The following is an 11,747-nucleotide window of genomic DNA, read 5'->3' as shown; positions in this document are numbered from 1 at the left end:
TAGGGATGAAAAGGAGAAACTAGACTTGAAGGAAGAAAAGCTCAGAGAGGAGCAACAAAAGGAAAGAGATGAACGACAAAAGGAAAGAGAGGAACGACAAAAGGAAAGGGAACATTTGGAGAAAATAAAAGAGCTGGAGCTGCAAATCGCAGCAGCCAGACCTAGGAATGATTCCCCTAGTAATGGCATGAAAAAGGTGAAATTACCTCTTTTCAATGAGAAAACAGATGACTTAGATTCCTATCTATGCAGATTCGAGAGATATGCGGAAAGCATGGGATGGGCCAGAACTCAGTGGGCCCTACCCCTCAGTACACTGTTGACGGGCAAAGGCCTGGAAGTGTATTCCCGAATGCCGTCAGAACTTGCAAATGATTACGATGAATTAAAGGCTGCCTTACTCCAAAGGTATGAGTTGAACGAAGAGGGATTTAGAGCTAAATTCCGGAGCTCGCAGGTAGAGCCTGGCGAGACTCACAGTCAGTTAGCCGAGAGGCTGAAGCGCTATCTCTTGCGTTGGTTAGAGTTAGCTGGTTTTAGGGCTGAGTTTGATGACCTAATTCAATTGATGATAATGGATCAAATTTATGCCAGGAGCTCGAAAGAGCTGAAGCAGTTTGTTCGCGAGAGACATCCGACAAACTTAGATGAAATGACGAAGCTAGCGGATCAATACAGTCAAGCCCACCCCCATAAGGAACAAAAGAGCAACTCCTACAAAGACCAAAAGCGACCTGACAAGGGCCAAAGTCAGGGTCATTCGGCTTCCAAATTCAGTGGCCCACAAGGAAATAAGGGGTCAAGTGGTTGTTATGTTTGTGGGAAGGCAGGTCATTTGGCTCGAAACTGCCAGGCCAAAACGAATAGTCCGAGACTAAACCGGGCTGCTGCTTTGGATGAAATGAAGGGGTCTGAGGAGAAGACTAGTCAGGACCGAAAGGGGGCTGCCTGTATTGAGGCTAACACCGTTAGATATGAAACGGCAAGACAGCCGGGCTCGTATGTGAAGCTAGCTTCGGGGGATGAAATACCCCTTCTCGAGGCAGGATGCTCTTCGGGAGTCAGACCATCAGGTGTGAACATGCCTGTTCTTCAGGGAAAAGTAGAAGGGCATGTAGTGTCCGTTCTAAGGGACAGTGGCTGTAGTACAGCCGTGGTAAAGTCAGTGTTCGTTAGAACCCCTCAGATTGTTGCAGGGCAGAAGAAGAGGGTGGTTTTGATAGACGGGACTGTCAGAGAATTCCCCATTGCTAGGGTATGGGTAGACACGCCTTTCTACACTGGGGAAGTGGAAGCTCTGGTTATGGAAGACCCAATGTATGAGCTTATTTTGGGGAATATTCCCGGGGTCAGGGACCAAAATAATCCCGATCCACAGTGGTCACTTGATAGTGACGAGGTAGTGGTAGAGGAGGAAGAGATGGTAGAATCATCCGAGGGAGGGGCGGTAGAGACACGTGGCCAGAAGGCGCAAAGTGCGAAACCCCTCAAACCACTGCCGACAGCAAGTGCACTCTCACTCGCGACGAGTAAAGGTGAGTATGAAGCAGCGCAAAAGGCTGACCCGACGCTAGCGAAAGCTTGGCGAGCAGCGGAGAGTGGTCAGAAAACGACCACAAGCAAAGGAAATGAGAGCAAGTTTCTCGTGCATCGAGGCCTGCTCTATCGCGAATTCCAATCTACAAAATTGGAATATGGCAAGCCAGTTCGACAATTGGCCGTACCGAGCGCATACCGTGATGGATTAATGGCGCTTGCCCACGATGGCATAATGTCTGGGCACCTAAAAACACAGAAAACACTCGACCGATTACAGCAAAGCTTCTATTGGCCAGGTATGGGAGATGACGTCCGGCGATATTGCATATCATGTGATATCTGTCAGCGCACCGTGAATAAGGGGAGCGTGGGTCGCGTGCCGCTCGCGAGCATGCCGCTCATTGATACTCCGTTCAAGCGCGTGGCGATTGACCTCGTAGGACCTTTTGACCCCAAGACCGATCGTGGGAATCGGTATGTTTTGACGCTGGTCGATTATGCAACTCGCTACCCAGAAGCTATTGCATTACCGAGCATTGAAACCGAGCGAGTGGCTGAGGCGCTTGTCGAGATGTTTAGCCGCTTAGGTTTGCCAGACGAGATTCTCTCTGATAGAGGGGCGCAGTTCACTTCTGAGCTAATGAGGGAGTTAGGGCGTTTGCTGTCCGTAAAGCAGCTTAACACAACTCCGTACCATCCCATGTGCAATGGGTTGGTTGAGAGATTCAACGGAACTCTCAAAGCCATGCTGCGACGAATGAGTGCAGAGCGACCCAAAGATTGGGACCGTTATTTACCGGCATTGTTGTTCGCGTATCGGGAGGTACCACAAGCTAGCCTTAGCTTTAGTCCGTTTGAGCTACTGTATGGTAGGACTGTACGTGGACCTCTCTCCCTGATTAAGACAATCTGGGAAGCGGAAACAGTCGACGAAGAGGTCAAAACAACATACGAGTATGTTGTGGACCTACGAGCGAGACTCGAGGAGACTTGCAAAGTGGCGCATGAGGAGCTCAAGCGCGCATCGAAAAGATATGCCAAGTACTATGACGCAAAGGCGCGTGACAGGAAGTTTGAGGTTGGCGATAAAGTGCTCATTATGAGGCCAACGAGCGCAAGCAAACTCCTGATGCAATGGCAGGGACCGTATACGGTCACAGGCACACTAGGGCGATGTGATGTGAGAGTTGAGGTCAATGGCAAGGTCAAGACCTACCATGTTAACCTCTTGAAGAAGTATGTTGACCGTGCGCGAAGTAGGGACAATGGAGTCCAAGCGAATGCCATCTCCGTGGTCGAGGAGGAGGTCGAACCCGATCTCGACCGACCGTGCATAGGACTGCCCGCCTTATCGCAGAATGAGAGCGTGGCTGACGTGGTGATAGATGCGGAACTGACCGAGTCACAAGCAGCGCAGGTAACCGATCTGCTAAATCAGTTTGATGCGCAATTAACCGATGTACCAGGGCGAACAAACGCAATGGAATGCTCAGTGACACTTACTACCGCTGACCCCGTGGTAAGCAAGCCGTATCCCCTACCACAATCTATGCAAGCTGCGGTAAAAGCAGAATTGAGCGAAATGCTGAAGATGGGCGTGATAGAGAAATCACGATCCAAGTACGCGTCACCGATCGTACTAGTGAAAAAGAAGGACGGAAGTAACAGATTTTGCGTCGACTACCGCAAATTGAATGCTATAACTGTGTTTGACCCAGAACCTATTCCGATTGCTGACACTCTCCTAGCGAAGCTGTCAAGAGGTAAGTACTTTTCGAAGTTCGACCTCAGCAAGGGGTATTGGCAGATACCCATGGCCGAGTCTGATAAGGAGAAAACAGCATTTGTCACCGCTGAAGGCCTGTTTCACTTCACCGTGCTGCCATTTGGTATGGTGAATGCACCAGCCACCTTCTCACGGCTGATGCGAGAAGTGCTGTTTGGACTCGACAATGTAGTGAACTACATCGACGATATCCTTGTGTTCTCCGAGACCTGGGAAGAACACTTGGATTCCTTGCAAGCTGTACTCTCGAGGCTTGCAGATGCTGGGTTAACCGCGAAGCCAAGTAAATGTCATGTGGGCTTCAAGACGCTCGACTTTCTAGGGCATGTCGTAGGTGGCGGCACGCTGAAGCCTCACCCCGAGAAAGTAGAGCAGATCTTGCAGGCGGAAGTGCCGCAAACAAAGCGGGAGGTACGCGCGTTTCTAGGGCTAGCTGGGTATTACCGCAAGTTCATACCCAACTTCGCAGCTATCGCCGCACCGCTGTCGGACTTAACAAAGAAAGACAGAGCCAACCGCGTAGACTGGGGACCCCTGGAAGAGCAGGCGTTCAACACGCTGAAGTCCCGACTGACTTCATCCCCCATACTCCATCTTCCAGACCATGAATCCCCGTTCATACTTGCGACTGACGCGTCTGACGTAGGCATTGGCGCAGTACTCATGCAGCGCGTAGAGGGAGAGAAGTTCCCTATCGCATACATCAGCCGGAAGTTGTCAGACACAGAGCGACGGTATGCCGTCATAGAGCGAGAGTGCCTCGCAATTGCATGGGCAGTAAAAAAGTTCGATGTTTACCTATATGGGAGAGAGTTTGAACTTGAGGTGGATCATCGTCCCCTCATGTACATTGCCAAGGCTAAGTTGCAAAACAACCGAGTCTTGCGCTGGGCACTTGCCCTCCAATCCTACCGCTACCACGTGACCGCTGTCAAGGGAACAGATAACGTTGGGGCAGACTTCCTTAGCCGATGTCCAGAGTAAGAGGGGCAGGTTTACCCATATCAAGGGGATTATCGAATGTTGATATTGTCATGTGTATGTACGGACAAATTAGTTTCATACGTGAAAATACTATTGTAGATAGCAGTACTATCTTGAAATGGGGGGTTGTGTCATGATATGACATATTTTGTATTTGTCACGTAATAATTTGTCTCATTGTACTACTGGTTATTGTGTAGCTCATGTAAGAAATTGATGTTATGGCAATGGTTACAAAAGAAGTGCAGCTTTAAAGACAAAAGCTTGCATCAAAATAACCATATAAGGAGATGTTGCGATGCACAATCAAAGTAAAAGAGAGTGATTTGGAATTAAATGTTTTAGGGATGAGTAAACCCTACATGACGTCAAAATACGAGGAAAGGGTATCCCTGGTAGTATGCCTCATACTATCTGGTATGTGGACGTCATTCACGACGTCAAACACAAGTTTCTAGCTAGGTCAAAACAGGACCACTTCAAAGAATTTTGGTTTCCGTGGACAGGAAGTGATGACGTCAAGCAGAGGCTTGACCAATGCAAAATGAGATACTCAGGAAAGTTTTGACAGACAGAAAACGCCAACCAATAAGAAAAGGGGGCAGGACTTCTATGAAAACTTTCTAGGAAGTCACTTGACTTCATTTAATTAATTTTACATGGAGACCTATGGTCCAACAAATGTATAAATATGCAGTGTTTGGGCACAAAATTCAGATGCCACATTATTTGCGGAACACTCAGGACCAGGCTACGGTACTTCGAGATTGCGAAGTTAGAGTAGCAGAGTGTTATTTGGAATCAGTGTGATTCAGGGATTGTTGCATTTCGGCTGGGACAGCCTGACCATCCAGCAGAGAATCTAGAAGGATTCGAGTGTAAACACCAACAACTGTTGTAAGTACACGATCATTTAATTGAAGTTGTTTATGCCTTGTAAGTTCCTATGTAATTCCCGATATTGCATTGTATGTGTGATGGTTGTATGTCAAACCGAATTTTAATTGCATTGTGAAAGAAATAGAGAATTAGAACAACGCTAAGATTTTAATGGGCTGATTAATCACCCCTATTCCACATTGAAAGATAATTATCCATGGTGAAACATTATTATGGAAATTATGTGTGGCTAATCAATGTTGATATGATGGAATATATAATCATATGTTTTGTTTAAGTTATATGAATAAGAATCAGGAATAACTAAAGACCACAAATTATAAGGGAGGTATCATGTTATTAAATTAACAGGGTGTTTAGGGTTCCAGGGAGAGAGCCACCGTTTAGGGTTCCAGCGAGGACCAAGTTTAGGGTTCCAGAGAGGACCAGAAGTAAGGGGAGACGACCCGCTACTTCAGGCAGGGCATCGTCTTCAACCTAGAGCAACCAAGCACGGGAGCTTCTAGAATAAACCAACGAGCAGAGCAACCAAGCTCAAGATTAAGTGGAATTGGAAATCTGTATTCAAGTTTGTACCATGTTATTATAATTGTAAACGACCATAATTTGAGACGAGTATAATAAATCTTATTGCTTGTTACATTATAAGAACACTGTGTAATTGGCTACTTATTTCGAGGCACTGTAGTTGCACAAGTTGAAGGAGTTGATTGAGTGAATGGTCTGCTTAACAATCTGCTGCATTTAGAGAAAGTCAGCCTTTGACTATAGAAAAGATCCCAGTCGCAGGGAGGACTTTCGTTCCCCACATTCAGAGGAAAGTCCCCTGTGACACTTTCTATCTTTTTGTTTTCATACGTCACCCAGCTGCAGCTGCTGTAGAGCCTACACGTTCGGCATGTTGTACCCTAAAGCTGGCGGCCGGACCAATACCCGCTGAACAAGACGAACATGGAGGTGAAAGAGGGACCTCAAAGGGTGGAGCTGCCACGAGTAAGTTGATGAAATTTTGTCTGTAATTTGCAGATTTTAGGGTCAGACATCAAGGTTGTAGGATGTGTAATATGGGGATGTGCATGTTCATGCACTCTCCGCAGGATTAAAGAGGAAATATGCTGATTACACATTGCGGGATTTCCTTTCTGTTTAGAATGCACTTTTGTTTTGGTACTGTTTTCTATGTTTCACTGAGCCTATTCAGAATCTCTAGTTATCCATATTGGCTGTTACCTGGAATACGCAGATGCATCTAATGAATGTGCAATAATTCTGAGCATGCTTTCGACCTTTTTGTTGTCATATGACGTCACCCAGCTGCAGCTGTAGAGCCTACCCTGGCCGGACCTGGTAGACATCAACACGCTGGCTCGTCTCACGTCGAACGGGATGAAAACGGAAATGAAAGTGAAGCAGGGGACGTCAACACTCTGGCTAGCTGCCACGAGTAAGTTGATGAAATTTTGTCTGTAATTTGCAGATTTTAGGGTTTGACATCAAGGTTGTAGGATGTGTAATATGACGATGTGCATGTTCATGCACTCTCCGCAGGATTAAAGAGGAAATAATATGCTGATTACACATTACGGGATTTCCTTTCTCTCTGGAATGCACTTCTGTGTTGGTACTGTTTTCTATGTTTCACTGAGCCTATTCAGAATCTCCAATTATCCATATTGGCTGTTACCTGGAATACGCAGATGCATCTAATGAATGCGCAATAATTCTGAGCATGCTTTTGACCTTTTTGTTGTCATATTGTAAGTCAACCGACTGCAGCTGCAGGGCCAACTCTGACTCTGATGAGGAGACCCCATGACCCCATGACCCTCATGGCCGCGGCAGCGCTAACCGTCAAGAGGAGGAACGTCCAGCTGCTGCTGACAACAGTCAGGATCCCATGGGTAAGTTGATGAAATTTTGTCTGTTGCATGATCCAAGATTTCAGGGTTAGACCTCAAGGTTAGGATGTATAATATCTAGCACTTCATACACGTACTCTCTAAATTCGAAAGAATAAACACTTCAATCAAACGAAGATCAAAACTTTTTTAATGTATTACGATTGTTTCCTGCCCTTTTTAATCCGAAATAGATAACACAAAAAAAATAAATAATTCACGCTGAAATAGTTACTCTCTTAATTCATATAATATATAAGAATAAAACAAAATAAATTTAATTTTCCACCAATAAGCATGCGTAAAATAGGTCATGTGCCTAGGTAAAGCCGGGTGATGCAGAAGTAGTCGCAATGGTCTCAAATTTTAAGCGAAGTCGACAATTAAACACAATATGTCAAACGTCGCTAATCACACAAACCAAAGCCATGTCCTGTGTAGTGGTGAATGAGCTGCCATAATGGAGAGCTTGATGATGCTTGTTATTCATGTCACATTCAACTGAGCTTTTATTTGTACTTAAACTGCTGTAATCAGTAAGATATTTTTTCTTCTTTTTTTTTTTACATTCAGTTTGCAGCCAACTTGTAATTGTGACCCTGCACCTCAAAACAAACAAAATCGCCAGACATAAATTTTTAGTTAAGACCATACTCTGAAAGAGCAGACCTTAAGCTTTAAAATGATGTATAACTCAAATCAAATGGACTCTCCTAACCTATCTAAATATTGGAAAGAAAGCACAAGCTCAGGAAAAGTGTGACCTGAGATAAGAGGCCCTGAAGTACAGTGTCTATTCAAGCGCTTAATCTTTCCCAAACCGTGCTGGCTGTACGATGAATGGTACAAAAAACAGGAAGTAAACCACCAGAGGAACAACAATGAAGAAATTATCAGATTAAACTGAAATTAAGCATGCCTCATTAACACATTCTGTCCATAATTGATGCTAACTTTCAAAGCAGTAGCACTATCTTTTCAAAAGTTATTAGAGTTGAAAAAGAGGAGTGTGGACAAGGTTTTTCAGAAATGAAAAAGGGATTCTAAAGACACACCTAATCACACTATTCTACAAAAAAAAAAAAAAAAATGTTTGAGATAAACGGCTAAAAAAATACACTTTCCTGCCCGTTTCATGATACCAAATTTTAGCATAATGTAAAAGAAGACCCGCTCTTTCAGAAAATATGAAAAAATCAAGTTCGGCTAGGTTGACCCATTTCACTTATTTTCAGTCCTCACGCAAAATCAGTGTGTGCGACTTTATGTTCGTTTTGAGGTGCACGGTCACAATTAATGGGTTTGGCTCATATTTTGATCGAATTATAGCACATTGTTTCAGCATTGATACCCTTCAACCAGAAACTAACTACATAACAAAATGTATACACAGCTGCTTTCTTCCCAACAGCATGAAACATGTCAAAGTTCATTCTTTCTATAAGCAATATCTTCTTAATGGAAATTTAAGAAAAGTTTCTGCATATTTTATATTCATTGCCTGATCAAGAAAAATTGATTATTTAATTTGTATAATATTTTGGAAATTATTCATCGACTTAGTAAAATATAATACAATATCAAATGTATCCATACCATAATTTGCGAAAGTTCAAGATCACCTGGGAATTTGTAGGTATTCTTTATTTCATTGAATTATTATATAACAAGCTCGCTATAGTAGTCAGTAAATGGTCAGCACAAGATTAATGGTACAAGCCCATGTAAATGAGAGTTTTTGCTGAGGCTGGTCTTGTAGGCATTTTGCGTTTTCTTCATCATGGTAAAAAATGCCAGTTTATCACTGAGTTATTGCATTCTAAAAGGAAAGAAGTTATGCATTGAAAATACAGGTACGTCCTTCACTCCAGCTGAAGAGTACTGTAGGCTGTGTGCTGCCAAGCAGGTCAAGTGCGTTTGGACCAGCTTTGAAAGGGTGAAGTGTGTTCTTTCAATTTAATACTGAGGAATAAGAGAGGATGTCTGCATTGATTTAATTGATAGAATTTTACTAAACAGGCATCAGAAGGAAAACAGGGAAACATTCTGATCTTGATGGGCAATTCCGTGGTTAGTAACGTTACATTTAAAGAAATTTAGATATTTATTTTTACTACTAAATCACCATTTATTCATTTCAAGTCAAAATCATTTTAAAATATGTTCATCCTTTCTAGGTCTATGATATAGAAAAGAATGAGTACAATCCAATAAATATTAGAATTGCTATGGCAACTAAAAGGGCTGGTTAGTAACGTTACGAAAAAAGGACATGACAAAAAAATCAATGTCTTGAAACAAAAAGTGTGCAAAATTTCAAGTTACTTAAAACAAAGTGTTGCATAAATTTCAATTATTGCGTCATGACAAATGTTCACACAAATATTTTTAGCAGTTCGACCGATGATTTATTAGCTAGACCCCAAATGCATGGTTAGTAACGTTACGGTTAGTAACGTTACATTTGTCCGGAGTAATTCCGCAGGTCATTTCACCCTTTTGTAATCAACAAAATGTCACATGACTTCTGGAGTATTTAAATGTATTCATCTTTTACCTTTTAGCAAAAATTTGAGGAAAAAATTTCAAAGCAACCCACTGTAATTTGCATTTAAGTTAATTTCAGCATCCCCAGTCCCACATGTACATTTTAAATGATGGTTTTAGATCTCGCAAAATCAATTAATATGAAAAATAAAATCTACTGAATTTGAAAGACCTTAGTGATCGGTGAACATCCATGGCATTAGTTGATACCTAAATTAAAGAGTAAGATAAAGAGGCACATTTCTTTTATCCATGTCATGTCCACCTAACTGCGGAATTGCCCTGATGGTTTTGACAATACACTGTCAAAAACTACATGGTGTCCCAGTAACAGCATGTATTTCATCTCTGAATAACTTTCAGTCATGCATATTGGCATTTAATTACAGTTGAACTACATTGCATAGTACGTGTTATTTATTTTCAAAGTTTTCTTGATGAGCTTACGTCCTTTACTGCAACTGAAGAGTACTGTAGGCTGAGCAGGTTGGGTGCTTATGGACCAGTTTTGAAAGGGCCTCGAGTGTTCTTTCAATTTAATACTGAGGAATAAGAGAGGATGTCTGCATTGATTTAATTGATAGAATTTTACTAAACAGGCATCAGGAGAAAAACAGGGACACATTCCAACCTGGATGAACAATTGACCATTACAAACTACATGGTGTCCCTGTAACAGCGGTACATTCAATCTATGAATAACTGTCAGTCATGCATATTGGCATTCAACTACCGTTATTAATAGTGACATTGCATAGTATGTGTTGGTTCTTTTCCAAAGTTTTCTTGATGAGCTTACGTCCTTCACTCCAACTGAAGAGTACTGTAGGCCATGTGCTGCTGAGCAGGTCCGGTGCATTTGGCACATTTTAATTGACATAATTGAAGTGTAAACAAGTTAGCCAAGTGCTTTTGAGTTCCTGCAGCCATGAAGATGTTGAGCTTGTGATCCTTGAAATAATACCATTATCTGTGAAGTAAGATTTTATGGTCTTAAAACCATACATGTGCTGCTCTTGACAGTTTTCGTCTCTCATTCTTCAAGCTTTTTAATAGTTGAGTAAACTCTAGGAAATGCAAGAATATTGATTTTGATTGCTGAAACTTGATCCTCAAGTTGACATATTATTATTGAGAATATACCTCTATATTGCAAGGACACTCCATCGTAGTAACATAGGTGATGCATGCATGGATATGATAAATACAAGCATGTCAACCAGTGCCAGTAGAAAATATCATTTCTATTCACACAAGGACTAAAACTTGATTATCAAAAGCATGTTCACGTAGTTATGAAAACTTGGTTTTGAAACTACCATTCTTCATACCATTGTTAGGATGAAGCGGTGTCCATGTAACACTGGTAATTTTGAATATAAATGATCTCGCTGAATACTAGTAATTGCCAGTTGTACAGATCTACTATATTGGCATTAAATTACATTGCTTGGTATGTGTCAGTTCTTTCCCAAGTTTTAAAATGTTAAGAAATAAGCAAGTGGCTGTTTTGATCCTGCAACTATGAAAAGGTTGCAGGTTTCATTATAAAATTATGAATTATCAGTGAGAACTATGACTTCATGTTCATTAAAATCACCAGTTTTTCATTGGAAAAATGGACTACCCCAGAAGTGTACTGTTTTTTTTTTCTTTCAGTTCTCAATACTTTTTCACAATCTAGTTAACAAATGTTGTGAGTATCATTTTGAAAGCTGAAATTTGATGCTCAAGTTTAGACATCAAGGATATACCAAGGTTACAGAGACACCGCGTCCTGGTAACATTCTTGGTAATGTATGCATAGATTTGATAAATATTAGCTCAACAGGTGCTAACAGGAAATATTTTTATTCCCCTTTCCACAAGGACTACCACATGACTATTAAAAGTTTGCCTACATGGTAACTAAAAATTGGCTCAAATCTACATGTAACATCGGTATTTCTTGTAATATATAGCAGCCCGTAAAAAGAAAAAAAAAATCTAAGAGAGACATAATTGTAATCCCAACTGTAATATATTACTATTAATAAAGATCATTCATTTATAGGCAAATTCAGTCTCCATTACATACATTTGAATCTTGAGGT

General features: G+C 41.8%; 1 protein-coding gene across 1 annotated transcript; it reads left to right on the top strand.

Annotated features, from left to right (window-relative positions):
• The first annotated feature begins 274 nt into the window (after window positions 1–274).
• On the top strand, window positions 275–7,698 carry LOC139732368 (uncharacterized). The gene is made up of 5 exons (XM_071643235.1): window positions 275–4,298; window positions 6,077–6,202; window positions 6,524–6,653; window positions 6,972–7,110; window positions 7,681–7,698. Exons 1-5 carry the CDS (start codon window positions 275–277, stop codon window positions 7,696–7,698), a joined length of 4,437 nt encoding a protein of 1,478 aa, XP_071499336.1.
• Window positions 7,699–11,747: the final 4,049 nt, after the last annotated feature.

Source organism: Diadema antillarum, unplaced genomic scaffold (genome assembly GCF_040938485.1).
Source record: "Diadema antillarum isolate AM-2024a unplaced genomic scaffold, OU_Dant_1.0 seq00000415_RagTag, whole genome shotgun sequence".
Classification (NCBI taxonomy): domain Eukaryota; kingdom Metazoa; phylum Echinodermata; class Echinoidea; order Diadematoida; family Diadematidae; genus Diadema; species Diadema antillarum.
This window is presented reverse-complemented; position numbering and strand designations above follow the sequence as displayed.